The 26,782-nt window shown below is 34.4% G+C and overlaps 3 protein-coding genes across 5 annotated transcripts in view; 2 read left to right on the top strand and 1 right to left on the bottom strand.

Annotated features, from left to right (window-relative positions):
- LOC105449891 (leishmanolysin-like peptidase) overlaps positions 1-12,043 on the top strand; it is a 251,269-nt gene extending 239,226 nt beyond the window's left edge. Inside the window, exons 5-14 of the mRNA XM_011689342.1 lie at positions 3,518-3,629; positions 5,103-5,284; positions 6,482-6,685; positions 9,723-9,948; positions 10,434-10,627; positions 10,705-10,837; positions 10,994-11,153; positions 11,240-11,406; positions 11,501-11,620; positions 11,714-12,043. Coding sequence (XP_011687644.1) covers positions 3,518-3,629; positions 5,103-5,284; positions 6,482-6,685; positions 9,723-9,948; positions 10,434-10,627; positions 10,705-10,837; positions 10,994-11,153; positions 11,240-11,406; positions 11,501-11,620; positions 11,714-11,869 — 1,654 coding nt within the window. The 3' untranslated portion in view covers positions 11,870-12,043. The remainder of the gene's footprint in view (positions 1-3,517; positions 3,630-5,102; positions 5,285-6,481; positions 6,686-9,722; positions 9,949-10,433; positions 10,628-10,704; positions 10,838-10,993; positions 11,154-11,239; positions 11,407-11,500; positions 11,621-11,713) is intronic.
- Positions 12,044-17,400: 5,357 nt separating this feature from the next.
- Positions 17,401-20,648, bottom strand: LOC105449888 (Bardet-Biedl syndrome 4 protein homolog). Of its 2 annotated transcripts, XM_011689337.1 has the most exons (7): positions 20,311-20,648; positions 19,912-20,051; positions 19,024-19,136; positions 18,852-18,946; positions 18,372-18,534; positions 17,975-18,128; positions 17,401-17,682 (listed from the first exon to the last, which is right to left on the bottom strand). In XM_011689337.1, the coding sequence occupies exons 1-7, from the start codon at positions 20,390-20,392 to the stop codon at positions 17,416-17,418; spliced, it is 1,014 nt and encodes a 337-aa protein (XP_011687639.1). In that variant the 5' UTR covers positions 20,393-20,648; the 3' UTR covers positions 17,401-17,415. The 2 variants fall into 2 exon arrangements, with proteins under 2 accessions (XP_011687639.1, XP_011687640.1); XM_011689338.1 differs by lacking the exons at positions 19,912-20,051; positions 20,311-20,648 and adding an exon at positions 19,330-19,897.
- Positions 20,649-21,145: 497 nt separating this feature from the next.
- On the top strand, positions 21,146-26,774 carry LOC105449889 (solute carrier family 35 member F5). Of its 2 annotated transcripts, XM_011689339.1 has the most exons (9): positions 21,146-21,618; positions 21,774-21,991; positions 22,190-22,327; positions 22,468-22,524; positions 22,762-23,025; positions 23,134-23,316; positions 23,545-23,861; positions 23,954-24,202; positions 24,404-26,774. In XM_011689339.1, exons 2-9 carry the CDS (start codon positions 21,830-21,832, stop codon positions 24,471-24,473), a joined length of 1,440 nt encoding a protein of 479 aa, XP_011687641.1. In that variant the 5' UTR covers positions 21,146-21,618; positions 21,774-21,829; the 3' UTR covers positions 24,474-26,774. The 2 variants fall into 2 exon arrangements, with proteins under 2 accessions (XP_011687641.1, XP_011687642.1); XM_011689340.1 differs by lacking the exon at positions 22,190-22,327.
- Positions 26,775-26,782: the final 8 nt, after the last annotated feature.

Genomic DNA, 26,782 nt, shown 5'->3' with positions numbered 1-26,782 from the left:
TATATATATATACATATGTGTGTGTGTGTGTGTGTGTGTGTGTGTGTGTAATAATTGTATAAATAATAATTGTATAATTATCGTGATATGTGATTCATATTACATACATGTTTCCGTTTGCCAATGTAACGTATCGCTGATTACCGTAGCAGAGAAGGTTTTCGCTTACTCATCGTTTGCACATATGTGTGTATTTAGATGGGATCGAACGTCATTTTGGTGGGATCAATCGTCATCCCGAAGGGATTAAGCGCTAACTCTGTAAGCCCACGCTTCCACGTTGGATTAAATTTGCACGTTAGGCAAATATGAGGCAATTATTATGAAATAAATTGCTATCGTCTCGGACGTGAAAGAGAGAACACAATAAATACGTTTCAAATAAATTTTTAATAAATAAGCATTAAACATGACATATTTACACGAAAATTATGTTTGTCCCATATCTCGCGTGTAAATTGGTAAATTTTTATTACGGAAGAATGAATAGTTTATTTCTCTCTCTCTCTCTCGTTTATTATTATATAATTATTTTTTATAAAGAATAGAATGAATATCGTACAATCAATATCAAATAGAATCAATATCATACATTAATATCAAGAATGTGAGATTTTAAAGGTCTCTTTGAATTCGTAATAATTAGACTTCAAATTAAAATTCTGTTTTTATTCGAGAAATTAAATGATAAATGAACTATAAAAGGTAAAAAGATAAAGATATTACTTTATTCCGCTAAAATGTAATTTAGGCAAAATTTTTTTTCTGGCTTATGATTGAACTATTAATGTCGCGATATTTTTTAAGAGAAAAAATTTTCAAGATAAAAATAAGTTCGATATCTTGTACATTTCATGCTCTTGCTGTCATAAGCAGACATTTTGAAGTGTTTCACTTCCCTTCGGGAAAGGAAAATGCGCATAATTTTCACGAAAAAACCGGTAGCGATATCAAGCCGACTTTGCGAAGTCCCCGAAATTGCGAGATTCTATCTTGACAAGAATGTATCTCGCGTCGGCAATAGAGAAACGGTTTAAGTCGCACCTCCGTTTTCTCGGCGAGGGTCTTGAACGAGGAAGAGACAAGAAGAATAAGAAGCCGGAGGATACTCTTAACGGAACAGTAAATTGCTTGGAAACTGCTGTACTATTTACGAACGGCGTTTCTTCCTATATGGACCACTGCGCGGTCGATTTCGAAGCTCGATGTTACACAAGATCGAAATCGTAAATTTCAAGAAATTGAAAGACTTATACACGACATGATCTCAGAACACAAGAAATATTTTCACTGCGGCGGGCATGGTAGGTGTATGCTGGATATAGCTTTTCCCCGAAAGTCTCTCTAGATAGATCTAGAGCAACTAGATATCCTAATTCTAATCTGAAATTCCTCGGTGGAATCAGAAAACTGTTTTGCCTTACGCAAATCAACTCAATCAGAATTCGTGATCCGATTAGCGACTTATACGTTTGGCACTCCCCTGGAAGCCCAGATTTAGCAGACAATTAGAATTTTTCACGTAAGCGCCGGAAAGTTAATCCCTTTTTCCTCTTTGTGAAAGAGTTGCGAAATTTGTACGTCAGCAAGTTACACGATTTACATTACATAGCGCTAATAATAGACATTTTTCTCATTATTGATGCGACATTAATTAATTCCCCCATGGTCTTTCATCCAATTTGCAGTGATCAATGTCGCATAATATCGGACGCTAACGTTATCCGCATATTGTTCGGTGAAAATTAACCAGTTCGTTCATGATATCAGATCTGGTTAATTCCCCTCCCCTCCCTGCCCCCCTCGCTTCCGTCTCTCTTGTTATAGCTCGAAATATATTGTGTATATTGTAATCATTTATAGTAAATTTAATATTCATGATATTTTCATGACTTTGATATTTTATGCGTAATGCTGTCAGAATGTAATTAATGCATCTCTTTCAACAAAAATATCAATTAAACGAACAAAAGGCATACCTATGTATCTATATAAAGATTGTTTGTATAAAAAATTTTTAGATAACACGTTATTCTTTATTTAACCAAACTTACGACACAGATAATTATGTATGGGATGTCATACCTATCTTTTCTTTATATTCTACCGGAAGTTATTAACTAATTTCAATTTTTACGAAGAAATTCACTACTTGATACGTGTCGTATCTCTTTTCAATTTCGATGCAACATCAGCGAGAACGTCTTCTTACCGAGAGAGAGATGTCGAACATGCTTGTGTCACAACGTTTATTTAGCGAAGTGCACCTTCTCTTTAGTGCTCACCTCTCCCTGGAGCCCTCTTTATCCTTGCTTGCCAGTAGCACCATCGTATCTGATATAGTCGTATCCACTTTTACCTTATAAAAGTATATACCGGGTCGATATCGTCCGGCGTCGATGGAACATCGTTGTCCTGCGATAGCCATTTCAGTTTCCATCGGGATGTCCCGAAGCGGAGTCGCTGTCGTGCTTTGACTCTCGTCAGATAATACCACTCAAAAACGGTACGCGTGGGCGGTACACAGTACTCCGGGAAAAGGGAAGAGTGTGAAGTTTATAGTCAGCTCATTGTAATACCACGTCAATATTATCGCATGCTGTATTAATTTACATAGCACGTTTACACAGGAGCTAATTTCAAGTAGACTTTAATAGAATATTAATCTGAAGCTCTCTCTCATTTAAATACTTATTGGCACGTGTGTATGAAAACGTTTTCACACACAGACGCGTTCATTTAATTAAATTACATATTTGAAAATATACATTTGAGAAATAATACGGATGAGAGAAGATAATATAAATTAATGTCCGATGTATAGAAATATCTGTAATTATATCGATGTTACGACATTGCCGTTAATTTAATTGTAAGTTAATCTTCTCCGAGTTAATCTGTTCTATATAACGCGGATTTTTGGTAAATATTTTATATTCCTTCGTATTTAAAACGATTGCCACTCGTTTCTGATTTTCTTTCGTTAATATCCATAATTTCAGTCGACTTCCTCAAGTGCTTTCGCTTAAGTGACGGCTAGTAATTCCGCGCAGGTTCTTGCAGAGAGCGTGTCCAATAGAAAGGGAAAATAAAACTTTATTTCTCTCACTTGTAAGTCTTGATAGCTAGATTTCTTCCTTCAGAACAAGATGTACTTATGGAAAAATCTATACATGAATACAATGGAATCGTTTTTACTGAACGTGCATGGAGTTTAACTTACACAATCCTTATGAGAATTTATATTGAAATTTCTGTATTTACAGGCTTGCGGAATAAATGTCTCGCACCGGAAGTCAAGTTAATTTACATTAAGAATTTGTATTAAATAACGTTAAACAATTTCAGCGCGTGAGTGTCTGGCATCGCGATATTTTATAATTTAATTCCGACAAACTTTATTTCCATGAGCAATTTCCGGTGTTTTGTTGCGCCTGCGGAAACGCGATATCTCACAATCTAATTCTGACAAGCTTTATTTCCGTGAATAATTTCCAGCATTTCGGTATACTTGCAGGAAATGCGAGAGCAGTCAAGTTTTCGTCAAGGACCACCACACACACTGTATAGATACTTGCCGTCCTGTTACTATGTGCGGTGAAGTACGCGTCCCGGAGGACCATCTTGACGTAAGTAATTACCCGATAAGTTCTCTAAGCCGAGTTAAACCGTGCAATAAATATCGGAGCCAGTCAAAGGAGTAGATCGAGCATTGGTATTTTGGGCATTAGGGAATCATGTGAAATTGACAACTTATTTACCTGTTTATAAACTATATGAAATGGTAAAAAATTCGTGATAATATTTTAACAAAAATTTCATTTTGTAAATTAATTTTAAATAATTATTTTAATATCGAATTTGATATTTTATATTAAAAATTATAGAAAAAACAATATCCATTTAAATTTTTATTAAAGATCGAAAATCGATAAAGGATATGTTTTATGGGATATTTTGCACTTTATGCTCTCTGCTATTACGTATTGTGCGTAACCATTGAATTTAGAAAAATATTCTACCTATTTGAATTATTATATGTCAGAATTTATTTCGTTTGTATTAAATGATAAACGAGCAGTAATAATTTAATTAAAGGCTAAATTCAATAAAAAATATCAAAATTAGATTAATATAATTAATGTAAAATTTGGCATATTAAAGAATTTATTATTTTATTATTATTTCATTGTTGAATAAATACAGTGTGTTCAACATTAGACACTTTCTCAATCCGATATTTTTAATATTATTAAAATTCAAAAATTATTAATTGTCTCCGGGATGTAACTTCGATTTACTAAATATTGAGAATTATAGAATTTATTTTTAAAAAATTAAAAGACTTAAAATTTTATCAGAATTTTATGACGGTACTACAACGTATATAATTTATGTTAGTAATTATAATTACTGTGACATTTAATATGTTCGTTTAATTATTCGCAGATATTAATGGCAAGCTTGTAATATATGAAATAAAATTTAGTGGAGAGAAACTTTGTTCTTTTCGTAAGAAATAACAGATTACAGTCGCGACAAGATCTCTCCATTTCCACGTAGATCATGTATGTTCGAAATAAGAGGTACAATATTTCATTGACGCTTCATCTTGATCGATTACCGTGACTCGTACTGAGGGGATGTGCTTTAACGACAGCAGCTTGGAAACGAGAGGCGCTAATTGATGAGTGGCCCTGAGAGAGGCGAATTGGTGTCGGATAACTTATTAGGGCGAGGGCGTCATCACCCTTGTTGACGGTATTCGCTGACGGCGTAAAATTATTTACCTCCTCGCCGAAGGTGTCTTGACGGTAATGCGATTCCGCTCCGGTTCGTCAGCGTTAATGTTTCCGGATACTTCGTCGCTTACAGGCTGCAATCTTCTTTGCAGTATTTTGCGTGTCTGACACTTATTACGATGAGCAATGTAATTTCATTTTATGCCGGTGTAAAATCCTTCGACGTCAAAAGATACGCGAATACCTTTTTTCACTTTTGACTGATAATTATTTCGAAATCGAAAATTGCTTGATCTCTTTAAAATTACAACAGTGCTTTTTGTAATTACTATATATCTTCATTCTTGCACGTTCATACAGGTTTGCAGAACGTGTAACGCGACGGGACATAATTGCGGAATAGCTGAAGGGAGTAAAGCTGGTCCGGGAATCGACGGTGCCGATTTTGTCTTTTATGTATCCGCTATGCAGACTGAAAGATGTCACAAGGGCTTAACAGTAGCCTACGCTGCTCATTGTCAACAGGAAGCAGCTTTGGATCGGTAAGTTCAAATTTAATTAGTCGATAAAAGCAACACTTAACAACTTTATAAGCTGTATAATAAATTTAATTGGTACTATACCTAATATTCTTAATAAGTTTTACATATTATTGCGTCATTAATATAGTCATTAATAGTGAAGTAAAAAATACAAACAGATTTTCGCAGAATTATAGGTTTATTTGTGTAAATTGAGAAATATATTCTTCATCATTATTTAGTAATTTAGTTTTCGCGATATTTTGATATGTGAGAACGTCATTAATAATACATTAATACATTGAATAAGTGTGCGTCATGATTGAAACATGCGCAAATTTAGCTATTTGTATGAACGGAGTAGAGATGAAGGCAAACACCATCTGGCATGAATATATTTCATGAGAATGTCGGATTAAATATTTGACAAGATTTATAAGAGAGATTGTTTGTACGAAGCGAGCGATTTAACAATAGCGAACTCTCATATTAATGATTTTAATTAAAACCGATATATTTTATTTTATGCGACGAATCGTTATGCCTTATAAGTTAATGGAACAAAATGAGCAGAATCAATTCTAATATATTTATTTTGTTGCTTGTATGTTGCTAAAAAGTTGATTATTTTTAGACTGTGTGAAAACAAGTCGTTTGCAATCGAGAAAATACCTTATAGGGCTGAATTTATAATCGCGGAAATTTGCAAAAGCAAAACTCTCTGATTTGACGTCTAATTTTATGACTCCGCCGAAACGTGAACGCATATTGAGTAGATTAAATTTTTCTGTCAAGTACATACGTCGCGCACGTCCTACCACGGTCGATGTAAATGGCGTTGCGCGAAGTTTATTATTCGCACGACGTCTGATCGTGATAAATCGACGATATTCGTGCGTCGCCGTCGCCGCGTTGCCGCTTGCTTATGGAAAAATCTTTGAAATATTCGGGTATGAAAAAAAAACATTTTACTGTGTAACATATGTTACACAGCTTTTAATATCGATCTAGATATTCTTCGCAAAAATTATGCTTGGTACGCAAATTTATTTTCTCACTAGTTATGTATTTACCTGGCAAACGTCTTAAAAGTCGTGTATTTTCCAAGGAATCCAAGGAAATAATAATAGAAGGACTAATACAATTTCGAGACACTATAATTAAAATAAAGACGAAGGGAGATTTCGCGGTTGCTGAAGCGAACTAAATTACTTCCAGACCGATAGCTGGCCATGCCAACCTATGCCCGGGAAGCATCAGCACGAAACCACAGGAGTTGGAAACGTTGCTCAGCACCGTTAAACACGAGATCCTGCACGCTTTAGGATTTTCCGTGAGCTTATACGCTTTCTACAGAGACGAGAATGGCGAGCCAAGGACGCCTAGAAGAAGCGATACCGGGAAACCACCCCTTAATGAAAAGTACGTTTGCCTTTTGTACGTCTTACGTTAATTTTAAGATTCCTTTATTATCGCGCATGAAAGACGCGCACATTATATTAGCTCGTTCATTGAGTATGAAATTAAATTATTTCCACGATGAATAGTTTCGCGAATGCGGGGGTATACTTTAAATTTGCATGCAAATACGATGAACGTAGTTAAGGAGTGTCTTATACTCTCGTTAGAATATAAAATGTCACACACCAGCTACGATTATCTCAACATAAATTTCTACCAATGGACGGAGCATAAAGTTAACGGCTTCTCGAGAATAGAAACTAGAATGTTGCACTGACAGCATTTGAGCATGGATAAGAAATAATATTGTTATTGACCAAACGCTTGTAATATTTCACAAAACAATTTTTATATTCATCGATTTTCAATTTGATTATAGAATGTAACGAATTTGTCTTTTTGATAAGATAATATTATATTCTAATTTTTAAAGATAAAGTGAATTTCTCATCTTCAATTTTACTGAAATTGTTACATTGCTATAACGAGAAAGCGAGGAAAAAAGGTTTGCTTTGCTTCGCCATCTCATCACTCGACTACGATATGTTAGCGATTCTTCTCCTTTCTGCTCCTACGATTGTCTGACGGTGTATCTGCCTTTAAAATTGGAAAATTCCTGGTATCCCGTTCTATACGAGTCGACGGACCGTAACGAACTGGCTTCCAGCGTTGGCAGATGCGAGCTCTTCCCCATACGATCTTTCTTCACGTACCCTTCTGTCTGTTTCCCCGTCCTCCATCCGTTACTTTTCTCGCTGTGCTCTCGTACTTACTTCTCATGTGCTCTCCCAGACTCTCCTTCTCAATTCGCTATCTCGCTCGTGGGTCTGTCCGCCAAGTGGCGAAAATCGACGCCTTTCCACCCCGGAATCGCGAAATTCCAGCAACAGATCCACAGCGTTCCGGACCGGATAATAGATTTTAGAAATGACTTCGGCGTTCTTCACAAGTCTCTTCCTAACGCTCGCTCCGGCGTATAATTTTCCAGTATGTTCTCTCCAAGTGTGTCTGGTTTCTTCAGTTGATCTCATGAATTATCGCGTTGATTTGCGTTTCGAATGTTGGCGCAGATAGAACTCCCTTTCTCTCTCTCTCTTTTCTCCTAATATAGAGTGGGACATCGCTCATCGCATTGCATAGCATTATAAGAATTATGAAGTCACTTGGTAATGTATGCAGAACTTCTTAAACTCTCAGGAACTTTCTGCCAGAGAGTTCTATGATTCTTTCCCGACGACGTCCCAATACTTAAATTGAGGGACAGAGATTTTTGTCGGAAATAGCTACTCGTTTCCTGTTCGTTCTTCGTCCTTTTTAATTTTCTTGTCTCCTGTTCTATCTCCCCTTCATTACATCAGTCCATTTTACCCTCCGTCGTTTTTCGCTACTTTTCTAGCCGTTCTTTCCGTCCATTTTCGCTCCGTATCACAGACTGTGCAGTCTCCGTTACAAATTCTAGCATTTCTCTGCATCTCCTGTTATCTATCTGCTCGTAAGTTTGCACGTTCTCAGCCTACCGCACGTGAATACCTCCACGGAGATCCTCTTACATTTAAGGTTTACATTAATCTACAGTAACGTGTATATAGAGGGGCAGAGGAGAGAGAGAAGATCTTTGTAATGTTAGATTTCGACAGAATATAGACCTTATAACACGACACGGCGATATAATGTCAGATGATTATTTGTAAAACACTAGAGGTACATTTGTCTTTATGTACAGAATAAATCAAATTTATTATTATTAAATTGTTAATTGCGAGCTAACAATTATTGTCGTTTAACGTGCAGTATTCCTGTTTAGCACAATTTGTTTTTATTCATAATTGACATTGAGCTTTTAATGCTAATTAATTACACAATGGTTTTTATCCGTTTTCCAATGAACTATTTTATGTAAATGCAAATTACTGGCATTATTGAAGCATTTGATAATAGCGACATCACTACTACTTTAAATTATAATAAACATAACAATAATTGACAGTATAATGTACGAATCGTCAATACTTTTAGCTCGTGCGATTTATTTAATTTTTATATCGTACGATATATAATAATTTTATAGAAAACTTTCCGAGATTTAAAATTTAATATTTTTTTGCACACGAGCAAGAAATGGAACTTACAACACGACTTTAATCCCCTTCGCGCGTTGTTTCATAATACGAAATTGACGCTTTTTTTCTCACGAACATATTTCTCGCGTTCTGTCATATTATACACTCCGCTTCTGTGCCGCTAACAATTTATGCATATGAGATACGGTGACGAACGGTTTTGTATTGACGCGTAAGCGTAATAATATTTTTCATCTCGTGCTCGTGAGCTCCCAGCAAAATGGCCATTCGCAAATTCATCCGTCATATTGAAATTGGATATATAGGAGGGGCCGTTCGTTGTCGAAAACAGCGTTTCACTGACGTATCACATCAATCACTTTATATAGGAGACGAAGAGAAAGAAAATACGCACACGGAGAGAGGGAGAGAGAGATTAAAGTATAATTGTATTTATCTGTCGTACACTTGCACAAAGTCACGGAGATATTCAACGTTTGACACATAGTAAATATGTTACATACGCCGATAGTCTCGTCAATCTAAATCGAGCGAGTAAAAAAAAGTAATGCACGATATCATAAAAAAAGCAGAATTATAAAAAATTGAAAAAATATGTGAATAATTATGATAAAAGTTTTAAAACTGTAGTTTAAAGTATACATACAGATTTTGAATTAATGACTTTCCATTTTGTATAGTGAATTAAAAAAACTCCAATTACGAAGAATCTCTGCTATTTTGTTTATTATTTATCGTTTACTTGTTCGCGGATAGTAGTTTATTGAAGGCCGATTCAATTGCGAGCGAGATGCATTCGCGAATGCAGTTGTATGATATATGATGTCAGCGATGAGATTATTATACCGGGCGACGGCAGTCGCTTTCGACTACCAAATCAGCATATGCTAATAACGTTCGATACTCGTTTCGGGTAGGTTACAAACGCACCAGTGGAGCGAGGACACGATCAAAACCGTGGTCAGGCCTCGCTGGCAAGTGCACGGCGGTTACGTGCCGAGGACCATGCAAATGATAGTCACGCCTCGGGTCCGCGCCGAGGTTCAAGCACACTTCAATTGCCCGGAACTCGAGGGCGCAGAATTGGAAGACCAGGGTGAGGACGGCACAGCCCTAACACATTGGGAGAAACGCGTGTTTGAGGTGCGTAATGTTGAATCCTCTTCGTTGCACGTGTTACACTAACGACACCAACAGTTTCAAACATCCACGGTATAAAACGAAATAAAGATACATTAGTTTTTTTAGCATTAAAATTTTTTTAATTTAAATTTTTAATAAAATTATGTTATTATTATCCTAATTCTAAAGTATGATAAATTTGCAGTGTAAAATCACACATAGAAAAAACAATTTTGTTGAAAGGTCTGAAAATTAATTCTTGTTGAATCATCAAAAAATTTTGTTGGAATGTTAAAAATGACAAGCATTGCTATAAAACGCTTTGATATTCTAGCAATTATTTTGACTTTCCCACAAAATTATTTTGATTATTGAACAAAAATTATTTTTAGATCTGGATCCAGCAAAATTACTCTTTCCGCGCATATTCTCGCATTTGAATTTTTCAACAAAAAATTTAAACGTTTGCTGAACTATATCATAGATTGGTATTTCCGTTTATTCAGAACGAAGCCATGACAGGGACACACACGCAAAATCCAGTTTACTCGAGGATAACGCTCGCCCTTATGGAAGATACTGGTTGGTACAGCGCCAACTATTCAATGGCGCAAGAGCTAGGCTGGGGGAAAAATCTGGGATGCGATTTCGCTATGAAATCCTGCAAGGAATGGATATCCACCAAATCGTCCAAGTTGTCGTGAGTACACCGCGAGATATTCGACAAAAATAAACCGCGTGTCGCAATAATTAAATGAGAATATTTAAATATTTCAGAGGGAAGTCGATACATCCTTTTTGCAATAAAGTGAAACAGGATCCATTGCAGACCGAATGTACGGATGATCGGAGTTCAGTGGCCTTGTGTAACCTGGTGAAACACTCGCAACCGCTGCCCCAGAAATACCAAGTAAGAAATATCTAGTAATCTATTGAAATATTTTAAAGCAGATGCGCGCGCGCGCGCGTACAAACGGAATGTCTGCATAGGCGATGTTACATCGATAGCGTGTGAGAATATTCGCGGTATGTGAAGAATTTCAGTTGACGATTTCTTCCATTGCAGAACTTCGATTCAATTCCCCACGTACCGCCGGGCGAGGAACAATACTATGGCGGCTCGGTATCTCTGGCGGATTACTGTCCTTACATACAGGAATTCACGTGGAGGGCGCGGAATATAGTAGTCAGGGGTTCTCACTGCCTTTACGAGGAGAATAATCCGCGTAAGTTACATACGGGCACATACAACATCGCGTGCGCGTCCCGAAGAAATAAACGGAAATTCGCTTGAAATACGTCTTTCTTTTAGACCCGGACAAGAATTTTGCATTAGAGAAGTACGGTCCTCATTCAAGGTGTTTTGACCACACTAATGACATGTGGGAAGAGAGAACTTGCAAACAAGCGCGTCAGTGGCAGCATTGGGGCTCCGGTTGCTACTCGTATAAGTGCGAAGCTGGGAGACTGCACATTATGGTGAGTTTCTAACGACTTTGCGGATGTTTCTAAGAATTCTCGTAATGCAACTACATACGAATAAATTCAGAGACAATTTCATCTCTTTTCTCAGGTCAGCAATTATACGTATACTTGTTACCATGCCGGACAGGAGATCGTTATAAGAATTATGCAGAATGGCTGGTTGCATAAAGGTGCTTTAATTTGCCCCCCCTGCCGAGATATTTGTCAGGTATGAATATGTATCTATGGTAACAATACATAACAGATACAGCCAGCTGTAGCCAGATAACTTAATAACCGATTTTACTTAATTTTCTTATAGGCGGAATTTAAAGCAAGGAACGAGTGGTGTAAGCCAGGGGACGAACATCCACCTTCGTATTATCACAAAGATTATCTTCAGTGTGCGTCCGCAGATACGTTTAGCCTAAGTATATCAACGCTTATTGTTGCAATCGTATCCTTCGTCGTTAGATGATAAATTATCAATTTTAGTTGATGTTTTAGCATTATTTAAATGTAAATACATAAATATCGTTTATTGACTTACGTATCATGTCAACAGCGATATTTTCAATGTGTTCGAAAATATTCCATTTCTCGCGACAGCGATGTTAATTTTCGTTATTGAAAAACATAATGAATATTGGCCGAGGCGACAATCGTAAATAGGCTCGTTATCTATGATATAAAATATTGGCCAAATTTAAGAGAATTATCAATTGGCTTTAAATATTGGCGTTAAATACGCGCGATAAATATGTTATTTTATTTGAATTTGATCCGTGGATGATAAGGCACGTGACGAGAGAGAGAGAAAGAGAGGCATTTTTAGGTGCCAATTTCATGTTACATATACATTCCTTCATTGGTCTGAATTATATATTTAACCAAAAAATTTGCTAATTTTATTATTATTATTATATGTTCATAAAGGCCCGTCTACATAAGTCGCAACACGCAAAACGCAAACGTAAACGCAGAGAAAAAAAAGAAACATAAAAAAAAGAAAGAGAGAAACATCATCTTGCGTCCGCGTTTGCGTTTTGTGACTTAGATGAGCCTTTATATATGTTTTACTTTGATTAACACTTTGCGGTCCGCAGTTTATATTTAACTACAGCAACAATTGATTTCTGACTGATTGTGAAACAATCTATGGCCATACGAACTGAGCCGCACTTTTTTAACCGCAAACAAATGTCAATATAAAATTATATATCAAGATAAAAATATTTTGTTTTTTTTAAATGTAAAGTTTATATATTTTCTCCTTATCATTAAATATAATAATTTTTAATTTTTGCATTTATTTCTATTCTCTCAGGTAGTTGAAAATAATGTTTCTGAGTTAAAAAGCTTCATTTATATAGTTATAACGAATCTTTGAAGTAAATTATAAATTTTATTTTAAATATTTAAATGTATTTCTTTTTTGTGTATATATGTTATTTTGAAACAATATTCTATACATAATCCCATATTATATTGAGGGCCGTTTAATTGAGCGTTTGCATTGCAAGCAACATTTTGCTTTAATCTATAACAACTGCGTGCAACAATCGATACATATATACGTCGATAAAATTGATATTTTTGGGCGATAATAACGTGTACCGCAGCGGACGAATCGCAAAGTGTTAATTCTTATACTTGATATTATTATATTTTCTTTATTATTTTATGTGCAAACATTGTCTAAGCAAAAGTGAATAATCTCGGTCATCGCTCAATTCAAGACGATGAATAATTGTACTGTAGCTGATAGATAATTGCTAATATTATCTGACGAATGTGTGTACACACGGACTGCAACCGCTGCCGATATAAAGATTATAAAGTTAATATAAGATTTTATGAATGACGTAAATTAGTCGTAGAAATTAATAAGTCTAATAAAGAAACGCTATACATTGCTGATAAATGACAATGTAAACATATATTTTGCATGATACGACGACGCAAATAATAGTTTGTAGAAAAACTAGAAGTATGTATATATCAGATACGTATGCTATATTTACAATTCATATTTGCGAAATATTACAAATTAATTTTGTCAATAATGTATAGCGAACATTTTTTAGACATTACAAATCGAGATATCAATATTCACGAAAAAAAAGATTTAACTTTACATTTCATTCTTTATAATGCAATGTAAAGATATATATTGCGGCTACATCGAGCTGAATCTTCTTCAACATTCGTGATTATTGATAGCATTATTAACAAATCCGCGACATTCCTGATAACATGTGTACGAAAGTTCGTGTGAACATACGCACGCAAGTCATATCGAACAATATACGAATAAATGTGAAAATTAAAGTGATTTAAAAGTATGACAAACCAATTTATCAAGGATTGTCGATTGTTGTGTATCTGAATGGATATCGTGAATGTGTATATTATGGTATAAAAAGGAAATCTTTGTACATACAGTTCCGAAAACGCGAATCTAGTAATGTAACAGATTTACAGCGTTTCGCGTAAATAACATAATATTCCAATCCTAACAATTAGTATAATAGGCTTTAATAAGTATATTAATACGAATGTTGCGCCGAATGTTTTTTAATTTCTTATCATTTAGTATGCGTTCGATGCGTAAAATTTTCGCGGAAAATTATTTTCACTACAATTTTAATTGCAGTTTTCCAAATAGCACGCATATCCAAAATCGGAATATACGATGTCTCTTATACCCCGATTTTTAATATATGTGCTATCTAGATTGAAACAGATTTATAATATATTTTATTTGTTTGATAAAAATTCATGATTTCTTAGATGCTTTGCGGATATAGATATATCGGCGCAATGATTGCGCAGATTAGTAAATAAAAAATATCTAATAATTTTATCTTTACTGAAAAAAAATGGCAAAACGATAAGGTCAACACATAGACTGTATATATACTAAAGCCTGTATAGTAATCATCTATAAAATATGGCTAACCCGTTCTACATCAATAAAATATTGAGTATTATTTTATCATTTACACAGAAAATAGTGATGTTGATATAGCAGTATTTTTTCAAGAACATTCCACAAAAGAGTTATTTGTCGGTTATATGAATAATTAATAAACGTGCTAATTTTCTTCTTATAATACATATATTTCAATTTAGTATATTCCCAAAATTATAATGTGAATTATGAGAATATTTTTAATTTTATTTTGTACAGAGATGATTAATATTTAACACATATACTTTGTAAAGAACTTGAAGATATCTCAGTATTGCATCAAATATACTGAGATGTATATTCAAGAACATTTCTCGCGAATTTCTGCTAACGTCGTTGCTTGACATAAGAACAAATTTTAATGCGTTAACAAACGTCATCCGGTAAATGTTAATATTGAACGCATTAACAAATGTAGGAGATATGTTTTAATAATTCTGTAAGGCCCAACTATGAAAAAATCGAGGATATATATAGGCATGTATGCGTGTGTGCGGCTATTTAAATATATATATTATAGAATATAGATTGTTCAAAATTCTGAGCTATTAGTCTGTTAAATTTTTATGAAAACAATTATGAACTCGTATAAAGTTGTTAGAATGTATGTTTTAACTATTAATTTGTTATTTAATTTGTAATAATATACTTTGTTATAAAAAGCTATTACAAAAAATATATTACGATTTGAGAAATTACAACTTTAATAAAAGACTATATTATAATTATGCGGCTCAGAAAAATTGTACATATAATTCTAAACATTTTTCTTTCTAATTAAGTACCAACTACAAAATGAATTTATATTATACATATATGTATTACGGCTGTATTAAATGATTTCAAAAAATTTTCTTTAAACATTAGATGCACAGAAATTAATAGAGGATAGTGAATAAGAAACAGTTTTTAAATACTTTATTAGAAGGTAATATTATTTTCAATTTGATTTTACAATTATAAATAACTTGTAGGGTTATTTTATAATTTAATATTTACTATAAGTCTAATAAGTAATAGTGTATTACTTATTAATACTATTACTTATTAAACATGAGGTGTAGTTAATAATTTAGTTTTACTTTTATGGGTATCTGTGCCATTATATAAAAGTAAATATTCTGCATATTTTTTATGACAAATTACAGGAACGTAATTTTCTTTATTATTGAAAATTCAGTAAAAAAAATTGTTATTGGCAAACATTTTTTAATAAAAAATGTAATAGTTAAATAAGATTTAAATACGTATTTGTAAGCTCTAAGAATATGTTTAAGAAGTGAGATTATTTTTACAGGTATCGAAGAATTAATGTAACGATACAGATATATACCAATTTAAAGGTATACTTCAGTTAAAAACAAGAAATAATAACTGATAGCTGATAAGTTTTAATATTAATACCATTGTATGCGCAGATTTTATCGCAAAATTGATGCATTTAATCCTCCTTTTGTGAGTTTTATTAATGTAAGTGTTGGTAAATATTTTCCTGTATTCTTACACATATATGAGCTTTGGATTTTTATAATTCTGAAAATATTTGGATTGGTACCCCAAAAATAATGTTCCATTGTATATGACTTTACAAAAAACGAGCTTATAGCTGAGATAAGGAAAAATATTTAACCATATCATAATAATAAAAACGTTATCACAAAGGAGGATTTATGATGTCAATCTTGCATTATGTAGCATTAGTTTTTTTCTATTTCAAAACGTGTAGATCTCCAGTATATGTATAACCAAATTATTGATTTGAACATATATTTTAAAATTTATTTTGTCTAGATCATTTAATTGCAAAATTATCGATAATAGAATATTTAAGCACTTTATTTGCATCGTAGCACATAAAAAAGTGCTCACTACCTCGGCTACGTTAAGCAATCTGTATTTTATTGCATTCGCCACTAAAGAGGTATATAAGAAATGTAATGTATTATAATATGAAATTCTCCTAGTACTTTGTTTTTGTGAGTATAAGAATTCTGCATACAGATTAATAAACAATTAAAAATTTAGAATATAAACGTATTGTTGAACTTTTTTCTTAAAATGGTTTCCACCCATCTATCACTTCTAATTAAAAAGCAAATTGTTTTGAAACGTAACGTGCAACAGGAAGTTATTAAAATCTTAAAATAATAACGAGAAACGTTCGCCGAAAGAAAGAATTATTGCCGCATTCAATAATCCCAGATAATTCGTGCATTACGAGGTAATATAATTTTTTTAGCTTAATATGAAACAATTTTAATTTTTAAATATAGTTATATAATCGTAGAAATAAATACATTTAGATAAACAGTTTAAGAATATAATTTATAATTTACAAATATAATTGACAAGGTATTTTACTGCTGCATTTATTATTATTTAAAAATTTTAATATTTTTATTCTAATAATTGTAAAAAAAAATTGTTTCATATATTTAATATAATTTTTTTCTAAATATATCTTACCTAAGAAATAAAATATAAAGTAATTAATTACCAAAGACGATGTGCAGCGGTGGAGTTGTAGTATATACAATGTTGATCTGTGTAACAAATACATAAATATATCTAAATTAGTAAATGTTGACATAAATATGTTGAATATTTAACAAAAAAATTGCCGTATTTGATGCAAAAAAAACTTTCGTAAATATTAGCTTTTATAAAATATGATAAGAAAAAAATTTCAGATAGAATCCTATCTTAGAATTATCGTGTTACCTGCGTAGAAGTCTCTTTTCCCCAATGTTTAAAAATTCATATCTTCCAGAAAAATAAAGATATAAACTTCTTTCTGGGCTCATCTTAAAGATGATTTGAAACGTGGCTATTTTTTAAGAAATCGTGATTTTATTTAAAAATGGCCGATTCAAAATGGCCGATTAAAATGTAATTTTTTTGAAAATTTATTTTTTTCAAAAATTGTTAAAATTTCTTTAATTAAAATGTAATTTGGCATAAATGTTATTGGAAAACGTATGGGATATAATACGCAGCGCGTTCGAAGCGCGCGCCTGTTATGTACTAGTATTGTAAAAGCGCTCGGTCTCTTAATAAGTATTGTTATAAACTGAATCAATATTGTGTACGTCTCTCTCTCTCTCTCTCTCTCTGAAGTAGGAGATATTTGAAAAAGCGATATAGAGGTAAAGGCAAAAAAATAGAAAGAGAACAAAAATAAAGGGTAGACTCACCGCAACATATTTTTGTTTTGCGTAGAGGCACATTCCAATGTTATTCCAAAGGATTGAAGATTCTGGAATGGTCTGTGCCGCAACTTTATATTTCGATAAGGCCACGTCGTACTCTCGATGATTCTGGAAAATATGATGTACGCTGTCCAACGCAAGGATATGTAAATCTTAATCTAATCTGCTGAATATGTTTTTGTGATGCAAGAAAATGCCTTCAGTTATTTACATTAAAGCAAAACGGAATATAACGCTTTATCTACTTTATAACTTCAAAACAACCAATTTTTTAAATGAAAATCAATTCAATGAAAATAATTGGATCGGACACGATCGGACGGAGTCGTCGCGATCGATTAAATTCCTTTGCAAATTTAAAATTATCCAAGAGATATTATTTCTATAAATTTACGTGCACCTGCATTATGTAAGCCATAGGTAAGATTGCCTTGACGCAATTAGGCGAATGAGCCAGAGCCGCTCCAAATTGTTGAAATGCCCGTTGCGTATCTCCGATTCTGAGATACAAGAGACCCAGTTCTGTCGCTGCATCTATACTCTGAGGATTTCCGCTGCATGCGCATAAAGAAAGCGACGAAAATAAAAGCAGGAACGATTGATTGAAAGAAAAAGAAGATAAGAAAAGAAACGAGAAAAGAGAGAGAAAATGAGAAAATGTCGTAAAGATGTGATCGAAAAATAATTATAGATTAATAAATATTTTTTATTTGTTTGCATCTAATGGTACATGAAAGTGAAAATAATATTTCTAGAATCACGCGATTCGTATAGTTCTGATAACGACCGTTACTTACTTCAAAGCTGCCGTATAAACGTTTCTAGCCTCTGGAATCATATCATCCGAAAGATAGAGTCTCGCGAGATCGATATTGGGTAATTCACTTTTGGTTAATTCCGTTGATCTTTTGAAATGTTTCTTGCCCTCTTGTAATTGATTCAATTTCACGTGAGCCTCGCCTACGAACGAGAGAAACAAAATAATTCTGTCTGTAATGAACGATCAACGGAAAGAAAGAAGGAAAGAAGCGTCATTTAAATTTACTTTAAAGTCGAACGTGCATTATGACGTGCAGCTGTCTGCAGAGAACATGCGCCAAGTACTTAAAATGCAGTTACTTAATTATTTCTATGCGCGCAATATGGAACTAAGGTAAAAGCATTTTCCTGGTAAGATAAAATAGCATTTTCTGTTTTATGTGCATCGCAATTCAAGCTTGTAAAACTTTGCTAATGTGCTGCGCAAAATAAAATATATCGCGTTGTAAATAACTTGCCGAGGCCATGATATATTTCCCAATCTGGTAAAATCGATATCTTCTCAGCTTCCGCATATGCGTCTATCGCGCGTTTGTGACTTCCCATTATTAATCTAAAAATTTACGCGTATATTATTTATCTTTACTTAATAGATAATTTTCTTTCCTTTCTCTTTTCGAAATGACTTACAGCGATTTTGCTATCTGTTTAATATTATCAACGTTTGTCGAATTTACATTATATGCAGTCTGAAAACAATCCAAGGAATCTTGAATCTTGCCCTCCTTTCTAAGGATTAAACCCTGTGAGAGGATAAACCCAGTGTGAGATTAAATGATGGCCAATTCGATGTCAAATCGATATGATGATTTCGACATCAATTCGACATCGAATTGAAAATCATTTCTCACTGGGAAACAGCTCGGTTATGTATACATACATTACATAACCGCGTAAGGAATTAAAGGAGGAAAAAATATTTATATAGTTGTTTACATGGGGTGTTTTGGGGATAAGTGACATTTGATGAGAAATATCGCTCAGATCGCAAATTTGATATTATTTTTGACATTTCATATTCATTGTAGACATCATTGTACACAAAATTTTAGATTTGTCAAATAGTAAATTTTTAACATGCGTACAGTGCGTTAGTATTTTATTTTGAATAGAAAGCGTTTTTTTTTTGCCACAATGGAAACAAGTGAATTCCGTGTGTTAATAAAGCGCTGCACATTTTGCATGGAAAAACCATTAAAGAAACTGAATACATTAATCATGTTGTAATGTGATTGAGAGATACACACAATTGATGATATATAACTAAAATTAAACTTATAATTCTTTTAGATTTACAAATTCAGAAAAAACGGAATTCACTTTTACAGTTATTTTCATTTACGAGTTACACGAATAAGACTTTGTTCAGCTTTTGTCTATAGTAGATTTTCAGTTTCGCGCGGGCAGTGGCAAGATACATATACCCAAAGCTACCATGCACCGACGCGCGATTGCGCGCGATTAGATTAATGCCAATTTTCATTTTTTGTGCGTATACATTCGCCTTTATTCTCCTACCTTCAAATAATTGGCGTATTCATGACCATTCGATTTCGTTAATTCCTGCTCAATCAGTAGCTTGCAAGCGCTGTATTCGTGTCTCGTGTAATGTCGATGTAGCAACCAATTACGACTCTCTATTGCTGCTATATCTGGCGCTGCAGCATTCAACAAAACCACCGAATATAAGAAATGATGGAAAAATAACGTTCTTGCTTGCTGGCAAAGAGAATTAAGGGATCGGCTGCTGCGACGCGCCGCGCGCGACAAAACGATCTCGTATGTATACATATACAATATGTATGTATGTACATACAAGAAAAATATATACTTGTCAAAAATCGGTTGATCGGGAATCACGCATACATTGAATTATTTGATTTGACATTTACTTGAAGCCATAATAATATTCGATACCTCGTTTCCCTCTGTCGTTTCTCGTTCGTTGTACAACTGTATTTTCCTGTAAACGGCCATTGCTGACAATGTCATTCGCCATTATATATATCTTTGCGATAATTTCAACCAACAATCGGCTTAGAAATAATGATAGTTTTCTTTTTGTTTTACGCGCGCTGCTTCCTATCCATTTCCATTCGATATACTCAGGTATTTAGAGAGAATAGAATCGCGAGAATTGTTTCGTAAGTTTGATCGCTATGGCAACCGAATTTGTCATCATTCGGTGCACCCGGCACCGCGCGGTCCCCACTGGTCGCCACTGTCGGCAGTGCCAGCACTGCCAGCACTGCCAACCGCACCGCGCGTCCACTGTCGATGATCGATCGCGCGAGCGCGAGCAATCGCGAGATCGAAGTGATCGAAGTGATCGAACGATGTCGCTAGCATCATATACGCGCCAAATGTATAATTGCTGTTTGTATCTCGAGCTGAGTCGAGCCAAATGGACTGCGGACAATTAACAATAATAATACTGACGACGAATGCGAAACGAAACATGAAATATGGAGCAGAATCCAATGAAACTTGGGACGCGGAAGATCGGGTCGGTTGCGCGTTGCGCCGCGATTAGCCCGCGTATGCGGCATACCTGCATGCATATATAATTCCTAACGCGTTGAAAATAAATTAAACAACGTAAGAGAGGAGAAGAAAGAGAAAGAGAGAACATGCCTCGGATGCCGGAGCTGATATTACCGATATATGTATGTGTTATGGCCGTTTATGTGCTATCAAATATCAGTGAGATAACGCTGCGTTGACGCGCCGCGCACCTGTTATTGCTCTCACGTTATCACTGGCGCTCCAACTGCTTCAAGCCCTCCAAGATGTAGGCGAACGCCGACGACAGCTGACGACACGACAGCGCAGGCAGCGCGCAGCTTGTTGCCTTGGAGAGAGCGCGATAAACCGTACGCGATAAGTCTGCCACGACCGCGCGACGATCGTGACGTATACTCTCCCTTGGAGAAGGTGCACGAATTGCGGAAACCAATACGAAGCTCATTCACGAGAGAGCGATGTAATGCGGAATCGCACGTCGGCTGAGGCCGGGGCCGCAAACAGCCGGTTAGGTTAGGTGTCTCTTGTCAGTGTGACGTTGGAAAAAAATTACAAGTTTTTCGCTTATCACTTTCTTTCACACCTGTTTACTGCTGTTTACACGAATTTTGCTTGTCTCGCGTTCGCATCGTCTCGTATTCGGAATTCTTACATGGATTTAGCGAACGCATAGCGCACGAGATTAGTTTTTTCTTCCATTTGGTAATTATTACAAGGCTATTACAAGCTCTTAAACTAACGAGAGGGAGGTAAGAGAGAGAGAAATGTCTAATTTATACCTCCCTCTTAGTTTCTATCTTAATGACACTAATTTCATCCGTCTTGTCGTGATGCCAGAATATTACATGATTTTACAGGGACAAACGTATATACTTAAACACAATGTGGTAATCGAAAGAGATTGAAAGTCGAGATGAGCTGTTCTGTGGAATTACGCCAGCGCAGGCAACAGGGGATGGCGGAGGATCCTCATAAACTCGCGGCAATGATGAATAAATCTCAAAGACTCGTACTGGGACTTTTAATTTTATTGCTGGTTGATATAATTTGGGTATCCAGTTCCGAGCTTACCAAAGTAAGATCAAGCTTTTTATCTTATCCTTTTATTGCAATCTTTCCCTATATCTTGCATTCTTTGCGAGTATCATAACTTACGTCCCAATATTTATCGTTTGCAACTATCCTTAAACTAATTTAAACATTTTTATTATATATGCAATAATAAAGAAAAATCAATGATTTTATACATATATATATATATGTCCTGTTTCAGTACATCTACAGAGATGAAACGTTCGAAAAGCCATTTTTTAGTACATATGTAAAAACATCTATGTTTACCTTTTATTTACTTGGCCTGTGTTTTTGGCCACCCTGGCGGGAACAATGTAATAAACCTGCAACATATATGGTATTTCGTTATGTTATGAACTTGCATAAAACATCATTCTTTTTCTTTTTGCTTACACATATCTCTCAATCTCTCTCTCTCTCTCTCTTTCTCTCTCTCTCTCTCTCTCTTTTTCTCTGATATATTTTACTTTCTTTCAGTTCATAGATCCCAATGTGGAAGACGACAACTTTTATTCGGAGGCTAATACAAGTCTAGTAAGTGTGAAATTATTATACCGAATCCACGTGTGTTTTCATATAACATTTTATTATCATACATCAAAGATATCGTATGCGCATCACAGATTTAATCGAGACTAAATAAGTTGCATTGGAAAAATGTTAAAATTCTATTGACAAAGTAATTTATGTTTATCCTATACACGTGTGTTAAAAATAAGAATAAGGACACACTCAGCTGTATTGTACTAATGGTCATTCGTTTTACCGTAGAGCGATCCAACGTTTGTTCCAATAAAAACGCCGGATCACTGCGATCGTTCGTCTGGTACGGAAAGTGACGATTCGTCCATTCGTTCTGTAAGATTCAGTAAGCTGGCGGAGGTGCGCCATATGTCGGAAAGCGATGCCACCGAGGCTTTATTGGCGCGACTTAGTTATCAAGCGAGTGTTAGAGCTGGAGAACACGCGAGACGACAAGCTAACAAATTCTCTGTACAAAAAGTGGCTAAAATAGCCCTTATGTTTTGCTTATTTGTAAGTACAATAACATAATATATTGGGAAATTCAACTCAACGTCACCGGTATCTCAATCGGTTTATCGGTATCTGCATACATACTAAATCGACTGTACTGTCTTTTAGTGGTTCATGGCAAATTATACATACCAGATATCATTGGAGCAAACCCAAGCCAGAATCGTTACTGTACTGTCTTCGACTTCCAGTTTATTTACTTTATTTCTCGCTGCCTCTTTCCCCAGTAATGGAGGAGATAAATTTACGCTATCTAAATTGGCTGCTGTGCTAGTTAGCATTTTCGGACTGGTAAGTTGCAAGAACTTATTAGCGCGACACAATTACAATTAATGAATTAAATCATTCGTGGAAAAGGATGAACGCGTTTTACAACGGGGCGGGTCTTCTACCCTTTTCAATTACATTCATACAAGAGAAAATTTTAGTCAACACGCACGCTTATGTTAGGCGATATTAGACGCGATATATGAATAAAGAGATTAAAAGAGACCATTTATTTTTTCACTTTCTTTACAGGTATTAGTTGGTATTTCGGATTTAACTATAGAAAATAATAATATGTCAACGGGCATAATATTAGTTCTAGTCAGTGCTTTTTTCTATGCTGCGTACATTGTATTTTTAAAGAGAAAAGTAGATCACGAAGACAAGATGGATATACCAATGTTTTTTGGCTTTGTGGGGATATTCAATTTAACACTTTTGTGGCCTTTATTCTTTATTCTTCATTACGGTCATTGGGAAGAGTTCGAATGGCCAAATAGTCATCAATGGACATTCCTAATTATAAACGGTCTAATTGGTACTGTTCTGAGCGAAGTTCTTTGGTTATGGTAATATACAATTCAACATATTTATTATACGTTATTACGTATAGGTACGGTAATAATAGTGATTGCACATTCGATTATATGTCTATCTGCAGGGGCTGCTTTCTGACATCATCTCTCGTAGCAACAATGGCTGTGAGCTTAACAATGCCCATGTCAATGGTAGCCGAGGTCCTCTTGAAAAAAGTTGAATATCCTTGTATTTTCTATTTGGGAAGTATTCCAATGCTTTTAGCATTTCTGACAGTATCTCTTTTATCTTATTACGACAATTGGGATCCCGTTATGGATTTAATAAAAAGGTTTTTCATCTGGATGTGCAGGAGAAACAACAGATCTACAAGGTAGAGATCGCGCGCGCGCGCGCATATTATTGTTAAAAATAATATTGTTAAAAATAACAGATATCAATCTAATTAAAAATTAAATATATTATTGCAACAACAATAGTGGCATTGACCAGAATTGTAACGTTGCAATACATACATAGTACTCTCTATATGTGAATGAGATGCATGGAAATGAAATCAACATTTTTATCACAGGATTCCAGACCTTGAAGCAGAGCAAACGGAATCTTTAATAGGAATAGACAGTGGCGATCATGAAGCTTAATAAGACAATAATGAGAAAATTGATAACACGGTAAAACACCTCGTGTTATACCTCGACATACGAAGAAGGAAAGAAAGAAGGAAAGTGCTTATTAGTTTATTAGTTAATAAGCACACATTTCTCATATCTACGTGCCTCCATCGGCCGTGAATACCCGTCATTTCATTTCAAATCGTCTTACTGTCAGAGTCGTTTTATGATGTTTTATGGTACGAAGTAACGATATAGTAAGTAACGATAGTCTTTCGATCTTACTTTCCCCTTACTTACGAATGTAAGTCGCTTTATTTCGCACTAAGCATCACAAAATGATGATATTACTGCCGGACAATAACGATTGCGAGTCAATTTACGACAAAAACGCAATTAACATGCTTTATTTGTTCGAGCTCATTATGCATTTTTCAAGCTACCTCTTTGTATTTCTTACTTCTTACTTTATTAGTTTATTTTGCAAAACGAATACGGCTTTCATAAAGCGGCTATGCCATTAAGATCTCTGGTAACAGCATAGCATTGTTATTTCGAGACTACGTCGTACTTGGGTCGCTTGCGCTATATCTTATCCTATAACTGGGTTCACAAAAAGAAATTCAGTGTCTTTACCAAAATCTGTATATACTATATGTAATAAGAGTTGATGAAAATCAAAGAAATATTCCTTTATAAGACTATACTTTTCACTAAACAGTAATATTTTTTATGCTCTACTAAGGCTTTATATCAACGTTATAACAACATGTTGATAATTAATGAATGAATAACTTATTAAAAGCAAAGAAATAGCACTCTGCTACATGCTAAAGGTAATGTTTTTCATAACGAGGCACATCCAGTGCATTCTGTACTTATTATTTTTAGTATTTGGCTGATTTTAGACAAAGTATTATAAATGAGATATAGTTTTACTAATTAAGAGTTATATACATAGTGGAAAGAGAAGAGAGTGCGCTAATGCTTTGGACCAATTAAAAATTTGAGGATAGTAAAATGAAGAGTCAGTACTCGTCCGTAGAGAGTAGAAAATCAATGACGTGAGATCAAAGTTTTATATATTCAAGACGAGAACAATGATTCGCGCTATATTTATATTTCAAGCGTCTAGTCATGACACATCTATCGGCTCATATCTCGCTAATACTAAACTATAATTTCGTGATTTAATTCGGCAGTTATTAAACACAACAGCGATTCTATTATTTATATAGAAATAATAATTACGTTCACATTTTTCTTCCGCTTTGATAATTAACACGCACAAGTTTCACTATGTTGTGTTCAAATATTAACAAGGTCTACTAGATAAGATAGATGTGTAAAATGTGAGTATCATAAATTGCGAAATAAACTGTTTATTGATTTCAAAATTCTGTATCGGGACAGACGTTAATTATTACATAAAAGATAACTGTGTAAAATGGAATACGAAAACCACCTATGTGCTTTCGCCCGCGCGTAGTCATACCTACATAAAAAAAATAATAATAATAACTTACACATTTCACATCTCTTAACCGTGATACACGGGGGTGGAAATCGCGACGTTCATGTCGCGACTTTTGAAAAATTGATATACATCTCGACTGATCTCAATTCAATTAAACGACGCGTCGTACGCCATGTCGTAGGTGTATGTATATTATATATATATATATTTTTATTAAAGTTACACGTTTCTCGACTTTGTAAAATGTCTTAAAAATTATATATCTACGCCATAATATAGCACCGATAATTTGTAGAAAGAGAAAGAACATTTTAAAAAGGAAACAAGTTTGCAAGCAACATCTCTGAGGAAGAAAGCAAATATAAAGATCAAAGGGAAGGGCAGTTGCAATGTTAGATTAATGATACGATGTGATATAACAATAAATAATAACGTTGCGCAAATATACTTTAGAATAGTATAATGCGATTCATTAAAAGAATAGGTAGTAATTGATTGTTCCTGTAACGTTATAACCAGACTTGAAATTGAATTTGTGCGTTGGCCATTGTTACGTGTCAATGGAAAGATATTTTTCGCTTTTGATCATATCCAATATATTGCTAACATATTTGCTAATGTTCGTTGAGGTATAAATCATTCATATGATCTCGTACTCAAAATTTAAAAGAAAATGACATTTTCTCTCTCTCTCTCTCTCTCTCTCTCTCTCTCTCTCTCTCTATCAAAATCCAAGACTGGCTATAACTATGTCTATTGTATATTCAGTGTAAATATTATGCTCTAAAGTTAAATTTAAAGTTGTATACATATATTATATAAAAAATATGTGATAATAAAAGTATAATCCGTAACAATTTCA

This window comes from Wasmannia auropunctata, unplaced genomic scaffold (assembly GCF_000956235.1).
Source record: "Wasmannia auropunctata unplaced genomic scaffold, wasmannia.A_1.0 LD336071.1, whole genome shotgun sequence".
NCBI lineage: Eukaryota > Metazoa > Arthropoda > Insecta > Hymenoptera > Formicidae > Wasmannia > Wasmannia auropunctata.
This window is presented reverse-complemented; position numbering and strand designations above follow the sequence as displayed.

Coding starts and splice junctions, on each gene's coding strand:
- LOC105449888 (XM_011689337.1), bottom strand. CDS start 20,392: ATGGCGAATGACATTGTCAGCAATGGCCGTTTACAGGAAAATACAGTT. Junction 18,947..19,023: donor AAACAGATAGCAAAATCGCT/GTAAGTCATTTC, acceptor GTAAATTTTTAG/ATTAATAATGGGAAGTCACA. Junction 17,683..17,974: donor CTATGGCTTACATAATGCAG/GTGCACGTAAAT, acceptor CATATTTTCCAG/AATCATCGAGAGTACGACGT.
- LOC105449889 (XM_011689339.1), top strand. CDS start 21,830: ATGAGCTGTTCTGTGGAATTACGCCAGCGCAGGCAACAGGGGATGGCG. Junction 23,317..23,544: donor TAGTTAGCATTTTCGGACTG/GTAAGTTGCAAG, acceptor CTTTCTTTACAG/GTATTAGTTGGTATTTCGGA. Junction 24,203..24,403: donor AGAAACAACAGATCTACAAG/GTAGAGATCGCG, acceptor TTTTTATCACAG/GATTCCAGACCTTGAAGCAG.